The 22,911-nt window shown below is 41.0% G+C and overlaps 1 protein-coding gene across 5 annotated transcripts in view; it reads right to left on the reverse strand.

Annotated features, from left to right (window-relative positions):
* PIEZO2 (piezo type mechanosensitive ion channel component 2) overlaps positions 1-22,911 on the reverse strand; it is a 537,568-nt gene that overhangs the window by 182,329 nt on the left and 332,328 nt on the right. For all 5 annotated transcript variants that reach the window (XM_044293449.1, XM_044293451.1, XM_044293452.1 and 2 more), the window contains exons 8-15: positions 19,653-19,815; positions 18,700-18,828; positions 17,498-17,536; positions 16,453-16,591; positions 10,915-11,054; positions 7,705-7,938; positions 3,676-3,790; positions 3,104-3,309 (exon numbers count right to left, since the gene is read on the reverse strand). In XM_044293449.1, coding sequence (XP_044149384.1) covers positions 3,104-3,309; positions 3,676-3,790; positions 7,705-7,938; positions 10,915-11,054; positions 16,453-16,591; positions 17,498-17,536; positions 18,700-18,828; positions 19,653-19,815 — 1,165 coding nt within the window. The remainder of the gene's footprint in view (positions 1-3,103; positions 3,310-3,675; positions 3,791-7,704; positions 7,939-10,914; positions 11,055-16,452; positions 16,592-17,497; positions 17,537-18,699; positions 18,829-19,652; positions 19,816-22,911) is intronic.

Here is a 22,911-nt window from a genome sequence, read left to right on the forward strand (position 1 = left end):
AAAACTGAAACAAACAAAGTAGACATATTTGATATCATTGTGTCCGTATTAACCTGCTCTATAAAAATAGCACATGATCTACCCTGTCAGATGAATTTTGTAAAAAATAAAAATGGTGCCAAGACAGCTATTTTTTGGTCATTTTGCCACACAAAAAACATAATATAGAGCAAATAAAAATCTTATGTACCCTAAAATAGTACCAATAAAACTGGCACCTTATCCCCTAGTTTCCAAAATGGGGTCACTTTTTGGGAGTTTCTACTGTAAGGGTGCATCAGGGGGGCTTCAAATGGGACATGGCATCTAAAAACCAGTCCAGCAAAATATGCCTTCAAAAAAACATATAGCCCTGTTGTGTGCCCTTACATCAGTTTATGACCACATGTGGGGTGTTTCTGTAAACCGCAGAATCAGGGTAAAAAATATTGAGTTTTGTTTGGCTGTTAACCCTCGATTTGTTAAAGAAAACAATGGACTAAAATGGAAAATCTGCCAAAAAAGTGAAATTTTTAAATTTAATCTCCATTTTCATTTAATTCTTGTGGAACACCTAAAGGGTTAACAAAGTTTGTAAAATCAGTTTTGAGTAACTTGAGGGGTGTAGGTCATTAAGGGGGGGTTTCTGTGATGCTTCGCGATCTAAGCAATACGAAGAAATCACGAATGCGTCCGGTTTTAAAATCACAAGAGCCCTCTCCTGCACACAATGAGTTAAAATCATTATTTTATTTTTTAACCCAGAAGTAATTCACCTTGCTAGCATAGCTCACAGAGATAATTAGCACCTCCGTGCAAAAAGAATCTTCCTGGACAGCACCCCCTGCCAGGTTATACATCCATCACTCTGATATCATGACAAAACCTCATAAAAGGTGCATCTTGCCAGTCTGTTTGGCTCCTGCATCGCAGGAGGTCTCACACCTTTAGCCTGGGCAGCAAACTTCAGAAGAAAAGGACAGATCCTTATCACACAGCTGGTTGGTACAAGAAGGAAGATGACCTCAAAGTCACCTCCAATCCATAGACTTTATATTTTTCCCATATATTTTTCCCATATATACCTCATATTTGATGGGTTAGGAAAATATGAAAGGAACCATCTCTTCAGAGGTTGTTTGGGTTATTCTAACACACCTTCCTGGAAATCCGCAAACAAATCAGAAATTCCCTCTCTGAAATATGACAGTTCTCAGGCACACTATATTGTCTTCCAGTCATATTTGATATCAGATGATGCACAAAATTGTCCTAATTTGACCTACGGGTATGGCAAAGCAATGATGCTGCCAGATTTTCTCCCTCCAGGGCAAGGACTGCCCCTCTTCCAATTACACAAGGCTGGACTTGTGCGTGTCACAGCTACTCCCACCTCCAGAGTAGGTAAAACAGAGTAATGATAGAAACCACGGAACTCTGAAGAAACTTTTTGATATAATTTCTAATTTATTTCATTATTATTATTTCATCATTTTAATCCATCCGCATAGTTAGATACTGGCTAGTAATTAACTATGCGGATGGATTAAAATAATGAAATAAATAATAAATTATTACAAACATTTCTTCAGAGTTCTGTGCTTTCTATCATTACTGTTAGCATCCTTTACCACTGAGCCCTGCCCATCTCCAAGAGGAGTGCCGTTCAACTCTTTTGTTTAAAGTTTGGGTAAAACAGAGTGACCCATGCAGATCCTAGCCCTTCATCTACCATCTGACGTTGACTAACATCATGACCGCCCGCTGGACACAGGCACACCGCCATCTTGTATTATTCTTTGCAAAGACTTTATCTTTTACTGGACTTTACTACGGTAATTCTGAACTTACAGACATTCTACTCCTTTCCATCTCTTACCTATTTCCCTCCAACCAATCTGTTCGTGGCAGGTATATTTATCTGTCAGTTTTAATGTATATTTTTGTTTATAGTTTTTTACCAATGAAAAGTACAAGTCATCCTGCGAAAATCAAGCCCAAAAAGAAAAAGATAAAAAGTTTTGGGATGTAGTGAAGCAAAAACATTTTACTTATTTAAATTTTTTATTGTGCAAAAATAGTAAAATGTAAAAACAAAACTATATGTATTTGGTATTGTCATTTGTACTGATCCAGAGAATAAAGTTATAATTAGTGATGAGAAAATTTCAGTTCAAGAAGTGGACTTCAATCTGAATTTCAGGGAAAATTCAATTCGCCATGAAGCCAAATTTCCTCGTGCTTCATGGTAGTGGATCAATTTTCTCTAAAATGGTGGTAAAAAAAATGTATACTGAACTCTTCCATTTGAGCGCAAAGAGCCTATCATGACAATCTTGATTTAAGCTCCTGTGCAAAATCTCATGCACGGTGACATATGACATCACCATGCCGGCCAGCATGATGACATTATCATGCACTGCACAAGATTTCGAGCTGGATCTTCAATCAAGATGGCTGCGGCGGACTCTTCGCGAGCAAATGGATAAAGTATTTTTTATTTTTTTAACAGAATAACCCCTTACAGCCCTCAATGGTTATCTCAGATGCTGCGATCAGCGATGAAAGTGGCATCTAAGAGGTTCACTGACGGGGGACAGCACCATGGCTGTTCCCCGTCATTGCGCCCGCTACTCACAAAGAAATGTGCTTTGTGATGAAGCAATTTGAAAATTCTAATCTCAGACTATGAGTAAATATGACAAATGCCTGAATGGGAAGATCAATGAATCTAATAGTTTTTAATGTATAAATGCATTACGTTGTATTAAGCTATCAGTTGTATCAAACATTTCAAATGTATTTTAATGTGTAAAAAGGTAGTTTAATCTTTAGTTTTAGGTTTAGACAGTCCAACCTTTTGTATGTTTATTCACTTTCAAATAGGGTAAATCATGTTGAGCCCCCACCAAAGGGAAAAGCCAATTAATGTCATGACCAATTTATAGTATATGATTTTTGCTGTAGCTTTTACAGTGACAGCAGTTTTGTCCTTAGTATGAAATTCTTGTACTGCTGGGGGCAGCAGGGGGCATGAGAGCCACATGTGGCATGCTGGTATACATTATTTAACCTCCATCTATTACCATTGCTATGTGATTGATAGTTGTAGATAGATAGATACCTGATACAGAGCCACGCAGAACAGGAACAGCATCATATAGATGATTTTGTACATGACTATTTTCCCTTCAAAACTGACAAAGAAGAACATTCCTCCGCAAACGTAAATCCAATACTTCACAAACAGTGCCATCACCATGTTCCCTAGCACCTTCATAATATCATTTTCATCTTCTTCTTCATCTTCAGCTTTTTGTATTTCTTCCTCTAGTAAAAGCAAAAATAATAGCAATAAAATAAAATGAAAGGCATATATGTAATAAAATGAAAGCATTCAACAAATACAATAAAATAGGTAATTCACTAATTACTTGCATCCAGCATAAATAACAGTTGGAAACTGCTATATTATCAGATACTCTTGATTAGTGGTAATAGAAATTATAATAAAACTTTTTTTTTCTAATATGAAGAGTTTCCTAACTGGTTCACGCTGTTAAGTGTTTTGGTCCTGTGAAATTCTAATATAGTGTAGCTCTGTACTGTAAACAAACTCTGAATTATCAAACTTTTGGGATTATTAAATGTCAGATTAATAGAACTGCATTTAATTTAGAACAATTCCTCCCTTACCTTTCTCTTGACTCCCAACTTTAATTTCTGACAAAGTGGCTTCTTGTTCCTTTAAATGTTTTTGCTCTGTAAGGTGTTGTCTCAATAAAAGCCAAAAGGTAACATTGAAAAGTATCTATGTCAAATAAATAAAAAATACACATATTTAACGTCTGCTGATTTTTTTCCCCTTTTTGCCATGCATTTTAGGACATCCTCATTTGCCAGGGAAAAATGTGCGGTGTGTAAAAGTCAGATGTAATGTATCACAAGAGGAAGTAAAAATCACTTACTATGGCTCTACACCAGTCTTCTGGCATATAAGAGCCACAAACAATGGGTTTGTGACTTTTATAAACACCATTATGCCTAAACTTTCAACATTTGGGTATGGCAGGTGCAGCAATTTCCAAAAAGGGTGTGTGTCAGGGGTGGGAGTGGTCAGAGCCATTGGCCTTGGCACATTTACCATTATTTACATCACTTTATAGGTGTAAATAAATACTGAAATCTACAGCACTCCAGCTACAATCTGGCGTAGATATTAGTCTAGTTGCAAGGACTGCCACCTCTTTAACTCTTTTAGAGAGTTCAACATCACAAACTCCTCTAGCAGTGAGTTCCATAGATTCATTGCTATTACAGTAAAGATTCTGTGTAAAACATTAATAAAGAACTTTATATATTCTTATGGTCTTGATATCCCTCTGCACAGCCTGGGGATGCACATAATGAGGAGCAGGCCTTGCCCTAAAGTAAGTGCATCCACAGGCTGTGCAGGGGGATATCAATCTGGGCATGTCGGGAGTTGTAGTTTTACAACAGCTGGAGAGCCGCAGGTTGGCAATCCCTGAGCTATCCCATTGAAATAAATGGGATAGGTCATCAATATAAAAAAACTCAGAAAAACCCTTTAAGGCTACTTTCATAGAAACTCAATAGCGGATGAAAACGCTTCCGTTTTGTTCCCATTCATTGTCAATAGGGACAAAACTGAACTGAACGAAACAGAATGCACCAAAATTCATTCCGTTCCATTTGGTTGCGCTCCCATCACGGACAGAATAACGCTGCAAGCAGCGTTTTTATGTCCGTTATATGGTGCGGAGCAAGACGGATCCGTCCTGACACACAATGTAAGTCAATGGGGACGGATCCATTTTCTCTGACACAATAGAAAACTGATCCGTCCCCCATTGACTTTCAATGGTGTTCATGACGGATCCGGCTATATAAGACATAATACAACAGGATCTGTTCATGACGGATGCATGCGGTTGTATTATTGTAACGGAAGCATTTTTGCAGATCCATGCGGATCCACAAAAAATGCTAGTGAGAAAGTAGCCTAAGTTTGTGTTAGCATACTTTTATCAAATGTTGTTTGATAAATGTGTCTCATCCTTAGGCCTCATGCACACGACAGTATTTTTTCACGGTCCGCAAAACAGGGTTCCGTTGGTCCGTGATCCGTGACCGTTTTTTCATCCGTGGGTCTTCCTTGATTTTTGGAGGATCCACAGACATGAAAAAAAAGTCGTTTTGCTGTCCGCCTGGCCGTGCGGAGCCAAACGGATCCGTCCTGAATTACAATGCAAGTCAATGGGGACGGATCCGTTTGACGTTGACACAATATGGTGCAATTGCAAACGGATCCGTCCCCATTGACTTTCAATGTAAAGTCTGGAGTCCCTTTTATACCATCGGATCGGAGTTTTCTCCATTCCGATGGTATATTTTAACTTGAAGCGTTCCCATCACCATGGGAACGCCTCTATGTTAGAATTTACTGTCGGATATGAGTTACATCATGAAAACTCATATCCGACAGTATATTCTAACACAGAGGCGTTCCCATGGTGATGGGGACGCTTCTAGTTAGAATATACTACAAACTGTGTACATGACTGCCCCCTGCTGCCTGGCAGCACCCGATCTCTTACAGGGGGCCGTGATCAGCACAATTAACCCCTCAGGTGCCGCACCTGAAGGGGTTAATTGTGCATATCATAGCCCCCTGTAAGAGATCAGGGCTGCCAGGCAGCAGGGGGCAGACCCCCCCTCCCCAGTTTGAATATCATTGGTGGCCAGTGCGGCCCCCCCCTCCCTCCCTCTATTGTAATAATAACATTGGTGGCACAGTGTGCGGCCTCTCCCGGCCCCCCCTCCCTCCATCTATTGTAATAAGAACATTGGTGGCCAGTGTGCGGCCTCCCCCGGCCCCCCCTCCCTCCCTCTATTGTAATAAGAACATTGGTGGCCAGTGTGCGGCCTCCCCCGGCCCCCCTCCCTCTATTGTAATAATAACATTGGTAGCCAGTGTGCGGCCTCCCCCGGCCCCCCCCCCTCCCTCCCTCTATTGCATTAATAACATTGGTGGCCAGTGTGCGGCCTCCCCTCCCCCCCGATCATTGGTGGCAGCGGAGTTTCGATTGGAGTCCCAGTTTAATCGCTGGGGCTCCGATCGGTAACCATGGCAACCAGGACGCTACTGCATTCCTGGTTGCCATGGTTACTTAGCAATAGTAGAAGCATCATACCTGCTGGCTGCTGCGATGTCTATGTCCGGCCGGGAGCTCCTCCTACTGGTAAGTGACAGGTTTGTGCGCGCATTGCTAAATGAACTGTCACTTACCAGTAGGAGGAGCTCCTGGCCAGACACAGACATAGCAGCAGCCAGCAGGTAAGTATGATGCTTCTACTATTGCTAAGTAACCATGGCAACCAGGACTGCAGTAGCATCCTGGTTGCCATGGTTACCGATCAGAGCCCCAGCGATTAAACTGGGACTCCGATCGGAACTCCGCTGCCACCAATGATCGGGAAGGGGGGGGGGGGAGAGGGGAGGCCGCACACTGGCCACCAATGTTATTAATGCAATAGAGGGAGGGAGGGGGGGGCCGGGGGAGGCCGCACACTGTGCCACCAACATATTAATACAATAGAGGGAGGAAGGGGGGGGCGCACACTGGCCACCAATGTTATTATTACAATAGAGGGAGGGAGGGGGGGGGGCGCACACTGTGCCACCAATGTTATTAATACAATAGAGGGAGGGAGGGGGGTCTGCCCCCTGCTGCCTGGCAGCCCCGGATCTCTTACAGGGGGCTATGATACGCACAATTAACCCCTTTAGGTGCAGCACCTGAGGCGTTAATTGTATGGATCACAGCCCCCTGTAAGAGATCGGGTGCTGCCAGGCAGCAGGGGGCAGTCATGTACACAGTTCGTTGTATATTCTAACTAGAAGTATCCCCATAACTATGGGAACGCCTCTGTGTTAGAATATACTGTCGGATCTGAGTTTTCACAAAGTGAAAACTCAGCTCTGAAAAAGCTTTTATGCAGACGGATCTTCGGATCCGTCTGTATGAAAGTAACCTACGGCCACGGATCACGGACACGGATGCCAATCTTGTGTGCATCCGTGTTCTTTCACAGACCCATTGACTTGAATGGGTCCGTGAACCGTTGTCCGTCAAAAAAATAGGACAGGTCTTATTTTTTGGACGGACAGGATACACGGATCACGGAGGCGGATGACAAACGGTGCATTTTCCGAGTTTTCAACGGACCCATTGAAAGTTAATGGGTCCGCAGAAAATCACGGAAAACGGAACAACAGCCACGGGTGCACACAACGGTCGTGTGCATGAGGCCTTATTAACATAGCTCACAACACCTACATTCCCGCCCATGTTTACAAAAGTCAAAATTTTTGGAGCAAGTAAGTTCAAAATTCGCAAAAGCCCCATTTTGCAACTTTTTAAAGCCAAAATTCAGGAGTGAAGGCATGATAAATCAGGACCTACGTTAATAGGCCCAGCCCCCACTGGAATAATAATACACTCATGTGCCCAGGAGAAAGTATTGCCATATCTAGGAACTAGGAACCCTGGTCTTAGGAGGAAAATATGTTATTGCAGGAACAAGATCACACCCCACAAGGGGCTACAATACAACTATACAAGTCATTCACATTTTATTAATATATTTGACCTGAAAATGTGTCTAAAGGTAGTTAAGATTAAGAGTGTTTATGCAATTTACCTTTGATGCGAGTTCCTCCGGGCTCTTACGTTCAAGAAGACCAGAAATGTCTTTAAGTTCTGTAGGCAAATTTATGCTCCAAATGTATTGTAATGTTACCAACAAATTGCCATAGATAACCATAAAGGGTGAACTAAGCATGGCATATTTCCTTCTATCACGAATCATCCAGAGAGCACAAGACCAGATTAGCAATACAAAGGTTAACCAGCTGTGGTATGTAATACTCCAAGCCTAGGCAGAAATAGAAAAAATAAAATAGTGTCACTGAATGAAGAAGCAGTTAACAGAATAGACTCATTTGCAACTTAAAGGGGTTCTCCGGGAATTAAGAAAATGAAAATATTTAAATATTACTTTATTATAAATATATTCCCAAATACCTTTTGTTACTTATAATGGCTTGTTTTGTCTAGGGAGCGATCATTAGGAGAAATAAAGTGGCCACTGTCCTATTAGTCCACACAAAACCTGTCCTAATCACACAGAAGGACAAGTGACTTCACAATACTGAACTAAAGAGCTGCCTCATCTTCCTTGTCAGGGATTATGATTCTGAATACTGTGATAGCTGATAAGATCTATAGCTGAATCTCTGTAAGAATGGAGTTCACAAGGAGACATGAAAAAGAGAGAGGAGGTGGGATAGTGGCTAATGAGCAGCAGCACTTGTATGAAGTCTCCATTACCACAGCCCCACATCACCACAGTCTGTCCTGTCCATCCTCTCTGTACATTTATGTCTCCTCATCAAATCCAGTCCTACAGAGATTCAGGTGAAGTTCTTATCAAACAAATAATGTGGGGATAGGCGCTAAAACAAAATAATAATGTCTTTATTAAATGTACGGTTAAAAAAGAGGATATCACCCGTCAGTGTGACAATCAACACTGACTATAACTAAGTATGTGAGAAAATAATGATATCTGCCAAACAGCGCCACCATCTGGGATACCAGGACAGTCTCACAAACTCACTAACACATAGAGGGCTCAATACACCGCAGGGTTCAAGATGTATGACCCAGGGTGAAGACTATATCCAGGGGATGTCTGGTATGGGGGATTCACCAAACACCACTCCACACAGCGAGAGCTGGCGCGCAGACTCTCACTGTACTGATAATCGCAGGTGCAGGACTATGGCAGAGCAAATGCCATCACTCCAAGGTAGATTTGCGGAGCAAGGATTGCCCTGACATACCCCTAATTGGTAACAGCTCAACGCGTTTCCATGCATTGAGGATGCATTTCGTCAGGAGCTATGTGCACCAAACTTAGAATGGAGCCCAAAGCCTCAGTTATGTTTTTATTCACCGAGGTAGTGGACGGACAGACAGCAATAGAAGTACCTGCCTAGCGCAATATTCCTCTAGTGTGAGGTACGGAGCTGTAACAACCAAGCTACTATCCTGCCTGAGCTAGCAGCCTCTAGGTTGAGGTGCTGCGTGCTAGTATGCATGTGAATCGGCACTGTGATGGCGATCCCCTGGATATAGTCTTCACCCTGGGTCATACATCTTGAACCCTGTGGTGTATTGAGCCCTCTATGTGTTAGTGAGTTTGTGAGACTGTCCTGGTATCCCAGATGGTGGCGCTGTTTGGCAGATATCATTATTTTCTCACATACTTAGTTATAGTCAGTGTTGATTGTCACACTGACGGGTGATATCCTCTTTTTTAACCGTACATTTAATAAAGACATTATTATTTTGTTTTAGCGCCTATCCCCACATTATTTGTTTGATTGTATATATAGGCGTATATTTAATATGCCACTCTAGTTTTTTTTCCATGAAGTTCTTATCAGCTGTATTCAGGATCATAATCACTGACAAGTAGAGAGGAGGAAGAGGCAGCTCTTTAGCTCAGTGTTGTGAAGTAACTTGTCCTGCTGTGTGATTAGGACAAGTTTTGTGTGCACTAATAGGACGGCAGCCATTTTATTTCTTCTAAGTATTGCTCCCTAGACAAAACAAGCCATTATAAGTAATGAAAGGTATTTGGGAATATATTTATAATAAAGTAATATTTAAGTATTTTCATTTTCTTAATTCCTGGAGAACCCCTTTAATGAATTCTGAACCAACCAGTCAAAGCAAGGATAGGTCATATGTGCAGTTCATACATTGTTGTCAAGCTGGCCCTACACACAAGTGAAAAGTAGATTTTGGGACTTGGCTGGCGATTTTTTGTAGGTGAGTCAAAGTCTTTGTTCCATTAGAAGCTGCTGTCTTAGGCACCTGGAAGAAGCACCACATTAAAATAAACATGCACGCTCGGCCAAGCATGCTTGTTTGTGGAGGAGTCAGAAGAAATAGTTGAAAGCAGAATGCGTGTTTTTAGCCAAAGTTATTTCACATGTACGACCACCTTTAAGGCTTAGGCCTCATGCACACGACCGTTGTGTGCATCCGCGTCCGTTCCGTCATTTTTCAAAGTTTAGCGGAGGTCCCATTCATTTCTATTGAGCTGTGAAAAAAAACTGATAGTCCTCAGTTTTTTCCTCCGCGTCCGTTATTCCAGTCCATCAAAAAAATATAACCTGTCCTATTCTTGTCAGTGGAAAACGGAGGACGGACCCATTCAAGTCAATGGGTCTGTCAAAAAAAACGGATGCACAACTGGTATGTCATCCGTGTCCGTTTTTTTTCTACAAGACCTTGGTGCAATAAATTTACACTTTTCATTAACCTTCCTTTTTTTCCCCCCTGTCAGACAAAAAAAAAGGAAGACACAAGGAAACACAACTGCAGCAAAATCGGACACGGACCACTGAAGCCAAATCACTGACAGTGAAAAAACATGAGGCCTTAATCACATGTAAGGTACAGTCAGGGGTGCACCTAGCTTTTCTGATGCCTTAGGTGAAAACTGAAACTGCGCACCACTTCCCCCATGCAAATTTCTTAACCTAACCCCTTTGCCACAATGAAAGCGCTCTTTCCCCTGGCCCTTCCGCAGCCCCCCTCTTGCCCCTACCTGGTGCTGCCTGAGGCGATCACCTCACCTGGCTTATTGGTGCATACCTGGGTACAGTAAAGGTCCATATGTTGCAAATTTTCCTTCTCTGTGGCACCGAATATGCTATATATTCCTACATACCAGACAGGAAAACTGCTACATGTGAACAAGAACTTGCTGTTTTTATAACTATAAAAATACTTCTCTAGAATAAATGCAACCAATATAACAGGAATCTTGTCTTACCATCATAGAAATAAGAGCACAGATGTAACTCTGCTTCATAATAAACTGCAAAACTGCCACCATAGCGTGAACTTTGGCATTTTCCTTTTTCTCAGAAACGTCCACTTCCATCTCCTCTTCCTCTTCTTCTTCTTTCTTTTCTAATGGAAAACATGTTAGTAATTCTCCATCACAGCACATAAACTGAATTTACAGTACTTGTTTACTTGCTGATACACATGCACACTCCCAATTAGTGGGATTGAAACAAAATAATCTTTGGACTCATTTCTGGTATCAATGACTCATGCTTACCATTTTCTGCTTGGCTACCACCTTATGTAAGGAGGACAGAAGGTATTCCTACCTTACTGTTGCATTTAGTGCTGTGTTACTTTAAATTTGTTATAGTTTATCAAAAAATCTTTTGGGGATTGGGGTCACTGCAGGAGGACTTGGCTCTGTGATGGGAGGTCAGGAGTTTTTGGGCCCTTTAGTGTGTTGTGAGTTCCTCAACAATATGGCGCTTGAGACTATCAACTACATGGTGACTGACTGTGCTAACCTACTGCAACTGGGCCTTACACTCCCACAAATCCAGCAGGATGTAATTCCACAGCACAGGAGTGGCCAACCCGCGGCTCTCGAGCCGCATGCGGCTCTTTGCCTCTTATAGTGCAGCTCTAGCGGTGGAGCTGGGAAGCAGTCAGAACAGCGCACTCTCCACCCCATGTTCAGATCTCCTTTCCTGATTGGGCACCGTTGCTACTCTGCAGCTCTCTCGCCACTTCGCTGAGCCATAAGCTTGCGCATGCGCCGTGGATACACATGTTAGCGCCTGGAATCGGCCTCACAGGAAGCACTGCACATGTGCCAGCCGGCAATGAGGAGTGAATAAATTAGCAGTGGGGTGGTGCTGGGCTCCAGGAGAAGGGGCGCGTCTGAGCTCCAACGGCCGGAGGGACAGCCCCTTGGGCTCCTTACTCAGTTAATTACCATATTAATAAAAGCGATTTTCTAGACAAATGACAACACTTAGGGTAGTAACACTAGTATATTTTAATACAAAACGAGCAGACTGAAGTGATGATGTTAAAAGCTCTGTCACTAAAATCCAGGTGACAGAATCCCTTTAACAAAGCAAGGACGGATTCGTCAAACTCCATTGAAAGTCAAATGGAAGACAAAGTAGTGTGAATATAAAATAAAAAGTTCATATCATTTTAGAGGTTTTGTTTCTAAGATATTCCTTATGTGGTAAAACTGACATGTTAACTACATTCTACAGGTCAGTACGATTACAACAATACAACATTTATAAAAAGTTTGAAAAAATGTTCTTTTAATTGTCATAATCTGACCCCCCCCCCCATAACTCTTTTATATTTACGTCTGCAGAGCTGTGTGAGAGATCATTTTTGAGGGACAATCTGTATGCATGTATGAGTTTTTAATCACTTTTTAATCAATGTTTTTTACCTTTTTTTTTTCCTTTAAAGCTTTCACCATAAGATAAATACATTTATATTTTAATAGTTTGGGCCATTTGGGACGTGGCAATATTTAAAAAGTTGTTCTTTTATTTACTTGTTAAATGAGGAAATGGTGTGATTTGAAAGGTTATATTTTTTGTTCTCCTTTTATATGTTTAAAAACTTATTTTTTTAACTTTTTTACATTAATTTTTAGTTTCCCTAAGGGACTTTAACGGGATCGTAAGATTGTTTCTTCCGTAGACTGTAATGATTTAACACTGCAGTTTATGGGAGAATAATTTAATTCCAATCAAGCCTAGCCCCTTTGAGCCTTCAGAAGGCTGGATGGTGCCATAGCAACAAATGGTGCCTTCGATCTTGGCTCGGTGAGGACCCGTTCTGGTCCTGAAAGCACAGCGCTCCCGGAAAATAACCACTCAGATGCACATTTGAATGAGGCTTAAAAAACTACTGAACAACAGAACTTATTCACATGACTGTGTCCTATATCTGTGAAAAATTAATAGCTTCCATGTACTTTCTGTTTTTTTCTCAGTACCGCCAATGGAAATGGCTTTTCTGATCTACAAAAAACAGACTAGAATAAGACATGCAGTGAGTTTCCGGCACACGGAGGTGTTTAAAAAACAAAAAACTGTGTGAAAAGCTACATACATATGTAATGGACAGCACATGGGAGAAAAATGTGTGTGAAAAAGCTCTTACAGAAACAGCCCCAATTAAGTATATGGAACAGATTTCCATTAGCTGAGGTTCCTACAACTGATCTGCCACATATGAACATATCTAACAGGGCTCCAGACTAAAAAACAAATATCAAGGAGCCGATGGCTCCTAACCTGAAAAATTTAGGAGCCAAATTTAAATTTTTAATCGCCAAATTTAAAATACATATAATTACGGTATAATAAAAAAAATGAAAACACATGTCTTACCTAGGTTTGTCACGATACCAACATTTTGACTCGATTTCGATACCATAAAAAAGTATTGCGATACTTTAATAGTATCTATCTTTTTATAGTAGATATTTTAATAGTTCGCAATTTTTCGGACATGGCGATATGTAATTTTTTAAATTTGTTTATATATTTTATATGTAAAATTGGGCAAGGGGGTGATTTAAACTTAAAGGGGTTATCCCATCTTAGACAATGAGGGCATATCGTTAGGATATGCCCCCATTGTCTGATAGGGGTGGATCCCACCTCTGGGACCCGCACCTACAAGGAGAACGGAGCCGGGGAGAGTTGTGGCTGGAGGATCCTGAGTTTCCCGGGGTCTTTCCACCACCAGGCGCAGCTCCCCGCCTCTCCCATTGAAGTGAATGGGAGCACACCGTGCATACACGGTCATCGCTCCCATTTATTTCTATGGGGCCGACGGAAATAGCGGAGCCAGCGCCTATCAGGCAATGGGGGCATATCCTAGCGAAATGCCCCCATTGTCTAAGATGGGATAACCCCTTAAATATTTTAGTGTTTGTTTTTTTTAACCTTTTTTTTTTTTCACTTTTCATTTAATAACTATTTCCCCCCTTAGGGGCTAGAAACTGGGATCTTTCATCCCTTGTCCTATTCATCTTGATAGAACTCTATCAGGGTGAATAGGATCTCACACTGTCCCTGCTGATCTGTGCTTTGTGCACACAGCAGCAGGAAGGTTACTATGGCAGCCAGGGCTTCAGTAGCGTCCTGGCTGCCATGGTAACCGATCAGAGCCGCAGGCTTACACTGCTGGGGCTCTGATCGGAACTGCCACTGCCACTAAAGATAATAATACTTGGGGGGGGGGGGTGGGGGAGTTGGGGGTGCACTGTGCCACCAATGATTCTACTTTATAATACTGGGGTTGGGGGGAAGGTTTAGTGCACTGTGCCACTAATGAATATAGTTTATGCTTAATACAAACGCAGGCTGCGGGTGCCGGTCATATCCCATAACTGGCACCCAGCATCTATGACTGCGCGCTGCGATCTGCCGCTATTAACCCCTCAGGGTGCGGCACCTGAGGGGTTAATAGCGGCAGATCACAGCGCACAGTCATAGGGGCTGGGTGCCGGGTATGGGATATGACCGGCACCCGCAGCCTGCGTTTGTATTAAACATAAACTATATTCATTGGTGGTGCAGTGGCCATAGCCCCTCCCCTCCTCCTCCCTGCTATCAGCCCATTGGTGGCAGCGGCATCAGCGGTACAGGGGGGAGGGACTGTCTCCTTCTACCCTGTGCTGTTGAGAAGAACATGGCACGCGCTGACAGCAGTAGAGGGTTATTTCTAGCTTTGTTAGAAAGGTATTGCCACGTACTACAGTCATGTGAAAAAATTAGGACACCCTTTGAAAGCATGTGGTTTTTTGTAACATTTTTAATAAAAGGTTATTTCATCTCCGTTTCAACAATACAGAGAGATTAAAGTAATCCAACTAAACAAAGAAAACTGAAGAAAAGTCTTTTCAAGATCTTCTGTAAATGTCATTCTACAAAAATGCCTATTCTAACTGAGGAAAAAGATAGGACACCCTCACATGTATTCCCTCTTAAATTGGCTCAGATCTCACACAGGTATATCACACCAGGTGCACATAATTAGTAGATCGTTACTCTGCATGTTGAATGAGGCTTGCCCTATTTAAACCTCAGACATTTAGTTTGGTGTGCTCCTGACTGTTGAAGTGAGAGTGAGCACCATGGTGAGAGCAAAAGAGCTGTCAGAGGACTTCAGAAAAAAGATTGTAGCAGCCTATGAGTCTGGGAAGGGATTTAAAAAGATCTCAAAAGATTTTGAAATCAGCCATTCCACTGTCCGGAAGATAGTCTACAAGTGGAGGGCTTTCAAAACAACTGCCAACATGCCCAGGACTGGTCGCCCCAGCAAGTTCACCCCAAGAGCAGACCGCAAGATGCTAAAAGAGGTCTCCAAAAACCCTAAAGTGTCATCTCGAGAACTACAGCAGGCTCTGGCTACTGTTGATGTAGAAGTACATGCCTCTACAATCAGAAAGAGACTGTACAAGTTTAACTTGCATGGGAGGTGTGCAAGGAGGAAACCTTTGCTTTCCAAGAGAAACATCGAGGCCAGACTGACATTTGCCAGAGATAAAGTTGACAAAGACCAGGACTTCTGGAATAATGTTCTTTGGACAGATGAGTCCAAAATTGAATTATTTGGACACAACAGCAGAGGACATGTTTGGCGTAAACCAAACACAGCATTCCAAGAAAAGAACCTCATACCAACTGTGAAGCATGGAGGTGGAAGTGTCATGGTTTGGGGCTGCTTTGCTGCAGCAGGACCTGGTCAGCTCACCATCATAGAATCCACGATGAATTCTACTGTGTATCAGAAGGTGCTTGAAGAACATGTGAGACCATCAGTTAGAAAATTAAAGCTGAAGCGGAACTGGACCATGCAACATGACAATGACCCAAAACATACTAGTAAATCAACCAAAGATTGGCTGAAAAAGAAGAAATGGAGAGTCCTGGAATGGCCAAGTCAAAGTCCAGATTTGAATCCCATTGAGATGCTGTGGGGTGACTTGAAAAGGGCTGTACGTGCAAGAAACCCCTCAAACATCTCACAGCTGAAAAAGTTCTGCATTGAGGAGTGGGGTAAAATTTCCTCAGACCGATGTCGAAGACTGGTAGATGGCTACAAGAACCGTCTCACTGCAGTTATTTCAGCCAAAGGAGGTAACACTCGCTATTAGGGGCAAGGGTGTCCTATCTTTTTCCTCAGTTAGAATAGGCATTTTTGTAGAATGACATTTACAGAAGATCTTGAAAAGACTTTTCTTCAGTTTTCTTTGTTTAGTTGGATTACTTTAATCTCTCTGTATTGTTGAAACGGAGATGAAATAACCTTTTATTAAAAATGTTACAAAAAACCACATGCTTTCAAAGGGTGTCCTAATTTTTTCACATGACTGTATATGATGTCTGATTTTCATTTTTACATTGATCATGACATAACGCCTTTAAGTATTGCAAGTAAACTATAATCAGATTTCAGTTTTACTAATCACATCATATAGGAGAACTTTATGAAGGTGTACTCCTACCTGAGATTTCATCTGTATGCTCCCATTTATACTGAGGTGTAGAATACATATCTATTTTAGTAGGTCCATTCTCTATAGGGAGTGACGTATTTATTGTATGATAGTCCACTGGTGTCCCGTTAACTGTTACAAGCAGTACCTGTCATGAAGAATTGGCAAATGATACTCAAATCAAATTTAAGAATTAACTTACTCTGTAGAATATCATAGCATAATACAAACCATAGCCTAAGGTAACTCAGTTGCCGTATTGTCAGATATGATATGGCTGCACTGGTTTTCACTAAGGCCCCTTTCACACGAGCGAGTTCTCAGCACAGGTCTAATGTGTGATGCGAACGCATTGCGCCCACATGGAATCCAGACCCATTCATTTCAATGGGGCTGTGTACATGTGCACTGGTTTTCACGCATCACTCCTGCGTTGCGTGAAAATCGCAGCATGTTCTATATTCTGCAAATTTCATGCAAAACTGGCCCCATAGAAGTGAATGGAGCTGCGTGAAAATCGCATTGCATCCGCAAGCAAGTGCGGATGCAATGTTTTTTTTTTACGCATGCTTGCTAAGAGATGATGTTTGCATACATTTGTTTTTTTATCATGCGCATGCAAAACGCATTAAATCGCATTGCACCCGCGCGATAAAAACTGAACGTGATCGCAGGCAGAACTGAATGACTTTGCCTGCGAAATCGCGCATTTTTCACTGAACACATTTGCAAGGCATCCGGACCAAATCCGGACATGCTCGTCTGGGGCCTAAGACTTTCAAAATCACTGCATATGGGCCAAAATATCTAGATTATCATTCATTCTGCTTAAATGTAAATTCCTAATTAAAGTCATGCATGTGTACTAACTGGTCATCTGACTGCACCAGCATACATCCCTGTTTTGGAAGCATGATCGCCTGATATATTCTCATATATAGACTACCCAGTTTTACAACTGAACATGCATATAAGGCTACTCAGGTATGTGATGACATGAGTACGCCAAACCAGTGAAGCACAATCGTTAATAAACTCTTGCTTGTATACTAACATCAGATGGCTTGTATTCATCTTGAGTCATGGAAAGAAGCTGCAAAACCAAATCAGGAAAGAAAATTAATGGTAGCCACAATGAATCTAATGCTCTGGAATTAAACTACTCACACAGCATTGCAACAAAATGAAAGCAACACACAACACACACCTGACATTAAAGTAAAACAGTAGCTAAAATGCAATAAAAATGCATAAACAATAAGGAATCGATTTTAAAAACATCATTACATAAGTAGCTGTTTTAGCTGACTACTTGACTTTTTTCTTTGCATATATACATATACAGTATTGTGTTTTAGCTACAGTTTATTCTTTAATGAAGCATTTGCAATACAACAATTTGAAAATTGTTTAAGGTATATAAAATGCCTGCGTAATGTCACTTTTGTAATTTTCTGTAGTCAACGGAAATGATAAAGGGGTAAAATGTTGATGCAGAACTGCATCAAAAGGACTACAGTATGGGAATATTAGTGATTTGCAATAAAAAGATAGTAAGACTGGTCACGCATAAAACAACTCTATTGTAGCAATGAAACAAGCGTAGAATTTACAAGCAAGAGAATATTTGAAAAGTTCAGCATCCTAACAATTAAACTATTAATAAGCTAGTCAGATCAGGAGATGGCAAGCAACTGAAGACCTCATGCACATGGTCATGTTATGGCTTTGAGTTGTATGTTACCTATAGACATATTTGGGGCCTGCTGTATGAGCCAGATCCCATACAGAGATATACAGAGTTATTTTCTAACTGACTGTGATGGAAAACAAATTGTGTCATGCTCCATATAACAGAGAACATCTTAGTAAGATGGTGCTGGAATAACAAAGTACTTACAGCCCTGGGGTACAGAGCCACAGGCACTTTATATGTGCCACCGTACAGGTCTTACAAACCCTTTTGTGTGACGAAGTTGTCAAGCAAACTGTACTCTCATAGGCCTAATGATTTATACTCAAAAGCAACAATTAGAAAGTTATATGCACCACAAGGAATGGCCCGAGTGCCATCCTGTTTTCCTGTACGTCTTATGGTTCTTTCAAATAAATCAGTAATGGGCCTGTACAGTGTTATCCCTGCAATAACCAGGGCCAGTTTTCTACATTTTGCTGACATCAGTGTATTCATAGAATAATACAAAATGTTTTTAACGTCTCACTTCTTTATAATCATCTAGCTGAATACAGGCTTACTTTTCGCTCATCTGTGGGATAGTGAGTAGCATACCACAGACTTCGTCTTCTTTCTGCAGTAAGTGCAGGTGGGCTGCAGTCTCCCTCTATCTCACCTTCTTCATTCTCCTTATTTTCTTCAAAGATCACCTACAAAATTAGAATGCAGTAATTACAAAAGTCATTCTTAAATTACAACATATCCTGATAGTTTCAAATGTTGTGACAAGCCTCCTTTAATACCCTGCTAACAGTTTACACAAGAGAAAAAAAGTACAAAGCTATAAGTCCCTATTAATAAATTTGGTGCATTCTGCACCAACTGACTTTATACTAAGATTGGCTTTGTAACACCAGTCTTAGTATATCTCGCCCATTGACAGATACTTGTTGGGGTCCCGTTTTTTATGGTGGCAAACTGTGCTGTTCTTAGTGCTAAAGTAGAAACCCTGATGGAGTCCAATACCGCCCTTGTCAACATAACCTTTATTGTCCCACCCTATGCTCCTCCATGGAATGTCACATTTATTAATATTATACAATAGTTTACTTTAGTCTTCAGCCCAGTGACATACCTCTATGGTAACCCAATTGCAACTCTGTACAAAACTGAGCCATCATCCAGGTGTGCATATGAGACCAAACACAATTTATATTTCACTCTGGCTAATTCTGCAAAACACTGTTTAATTATTCTGGAAAAATGAATCCTAATCGGCTCACACTTTACTACTGAAATGCACAGGAAACAAGAAACAGACTGTACAAGGGCAGGACAACTCAATGATCAATAGAGATCAATGACAAAGTGAAAATGCTAACTGACTTACAGTACTGTATTAGTCTGAAAACAAATAGGTCCATTAAGAGTATGATACAGTTGTATTTAAGTGGTTTCTTTAATGTGTTTTCCTTGGAGCAAGAAAAATCCAAGGATCAATACAAATAAATAATTAATAAAATGTTACACTTACGACAGGTTCTTGCAGCCAAAGGCGTATCAGAGTCGCCAGTGTGTAATACAGTACTAAAAGCATGACAGGGTTGGTGTAGTGGTACCAACTTATGTCTGGATTTGCTAAGAATTTCCATGTATTTGAACAGTTGGTCTGAACTATCGAAGTGACACCAAACAACCTATGATAGAAGAACAAATAAACACATATAATGTATTTGTTGCAGAGCAATGTACTGTTTAATACTGCAGCTCCCTAATTTTATAAAACTATATTCAAGTTCAGATAGGTAAGTTGACCTATTTTTTTTAATGTTATTTTTAACTTATTTAGAATTTCAGCTTGTGCCAAATGAGATCACATTTGTCACCTCAATATGCTGCCCAATATAAAGGCAAAATATTACAAAATATTATAGAGACCCATTTTTGCTATTGTAATGGTCCTTTCTCTTCTGTGTGAACCACAGTATATTATGTACTGTATTGGACATTTGTGATTTAAATAGTGCAGGAAAGTGGGATGCTCAATTTGCTGTTCTACTAGATATGGGTTTGTAACTTTTTTGCTTGGTGATCGCTAAGTACTGTGAGCGTTATGTTATCCTGCATGAAGTTTGTACAGTATATGTAACATTGGACCACTTGCTTTTATCCGTTCTTGCCACTGTGTGACTTTCATGTGAAATGTGAATTTCATTTCATAGTTTTTTTGTGTTTATATAAGAGGAATGTTAAATTTGGATCGTGCTCACTCATTTGTTGAGGGCACTTTGTATTGGAAGCATATACTTCTGGGTCTGTATTTGATTTGGCATTATGCTGTTACTGTATGCTTGTAAAACATGCACTCTTTTATTCTGTTCCAACTGTATTTATGTCAGCATGATGATACAGTTAATAAAACGCCCAATACAAAGATTTAATGTTACTTTAGGCACAGTACAGACATACATACTGATGTATACAGTCATGGCCGTAAATGTTGGCACTAGAGTTGAGCGGACACACAGATGTTCGGTTTTGGCCGAACTTCACAAAAAAGTTTGAGTTCGGGACCCGAATTTGACCCCAAACCCCATTGAAGTCAATGGGGACCCGAACTTTTGAGCACTAAAATGGCTCTAAAAATGTAATGAAAAGGGCTAGAGGGTTGCAAATGGCATCAACATGTGGTTAAGAGCATGGCAAGTGCTCTGAAAACAAATGTGGAAAGGGAAATGACTTTAAATAACATAAAATACGTGAAAAAATAAATACAAATCTTGATCTAGGAGGACGAGGTCCATATGGAGTAGGAGGATGAGGAGGCAGTGGATGTGGCGGTGTAGGTGGAAGCGGCGGTAGAGGAGGAGGAGGTAGCCTACATTGCTTTTTGGTTTTAAATTTATTTTTATTTTTGTAAATTAGGGTACACCCCAAAACATTGGGAAATATAACCTGTGATAACCCCAGTCGTGCTAAACACACGTTCAGACAATACATTGGCTGCAGGGCAGGCCAGCACCTCCAAGGCGTAAAGGGCAAGCTCAGGCCATGTGCCCAATTTGGAGACCCAGAAGTTGCAGGGGGCAGACCCATCAGTCATTTAGTGTAGGCATCTGCACACATACTGCCCCACCATGTCGCACGTCCCCGTGATGTTCACGATCCAATTGGATATCTGCTCTATCAACTTTCGATGTTCTTGTCTGTGCCTACCATATTGATCATGGTTAGCGGCGAATCAGGGTTCCATGCCGGAGAGGGAGCGTGAGAAAGAGAGACTACATCCAAGGGAGATCAATGGATAAAATTTAATTGTGATCGAGCGGAAATCTGGGAGAAGCTATTAAAACGGAAGAATTGAAGGAAAGGAGGGGGCGTGCGGCAATTACCCACTCCCGACTCAGGGAGGTAGTGACGATAAATAATACAGGACTCTTAAGATGCCCTGTTATTGGAATGATTAATAAAAAATTATAGGGAATGTCACATGGGTATTTTGGATTTGGAAACGTTAGACAGGAGAGGCCCTGCTGCTGCTTTGTTGACTATAGATAACTTCTGCCTGATCGCACGTCCTCGCGACGTCCACAATCTATTTGGATATCTTCTCTATTAACTTTCGATGTTCTTCTCTGAGCCTACCATGTTGATCACGGTTATCAGCGAATCCGGGTTCCACGCCGGAGAGGGAGCGTGAGAAAGGGATACCGCATCCAAGGGAGGTCAATCGCTGCAATGTGATCTCCCTGTAACCTATGCAGAGCAGGGGTTTAATCAAGGCAAAAATGGTAAAATGTCACCCAAGAATGTAACAGAAAAATTCGGGAAATTTATTAACCTGTCTAGTAGGTAGAGCAGGGGGTATATCACAGCCAAAAATTAGTGAATTTCACCTGAATGTGTAACAGACAAAGTAATGTTTTTTTTTTTACCTGTCTACTAGGTATAGCAGTGGTATATCACACCCAAAAATTGGTGAATTTCACCCGAAAATGTAACAGACAAATTAGTGAAATGTTACCTGTCTACTAGGTATAGCAGGGGTATATCACACCCAAAAATTGGTGAATTACACCCGATTATGTAACAGACAAATTAGTGAAATGTTACCTGTCTACTAGGTAGAGCAGGGGTATATCACAGCCAAAAATTGGTGAATTTCACCCGAATATGTAACAGACTGTTAAGGAAATTATCCAGCTTTTCTGAAAGTGGATATAAAATTCATAAGATTTTTTTCATTTTCTCTGTATTTGTGATATAATGTGGTGACATTTGAAAAGAACAAGCGTAAGCTAAAAAAACTATAGAAGTGAACTGTGTGTGTTAAGATAAGATAACATTTGTACTACTCCTTGTAATTTTGCCTCTCTTGCTTAAAATTCTAAATCCATTAGTTAACACATTTTTGTATAAGTGAAACTTGAAAAATAACTAACCAATCAATAGATGGATTCAAAAGCCATTATTGAAATGTCTGTAAACCAATCATGTTTTACTTTGAGGGGTTACACCCTGTGAACTGTGTATAAATAAAGGGTGCAGGACACTTTCACTTTAGGGTCCTGACAAGGTTTTGAACTATACTCAGACTTCTGTCATTTTCCTCCGTCGACATCATTCACCTGAACACGAGGCAACGATCATCACGTGGCTGACCCTTGGCCTGCCGCAACACAGACAAATTAATGAATTTTTTAAACCTGTCTACTAGGTATAGCAGTGGTATATAACAGCCAAAAATTTGTGCATTTCAACTGAAAATGTAACAGACAAATTAGTGAAATGTT

The sequence above is a fragment of the Bufo gargarizans genome, chromosome 5 (assembly GCF_014858855.1).
Source record: "Bufo gargarizans isolate SCDJY-AF-19 chromosome 5, ASM1485885v1, whole genome shotgun sequence".
NCBI lineage: Eukaryota > Metazoa > Chordata > Amphibia > Anura > Bufonidae > Bufo > Bufo gargarizans.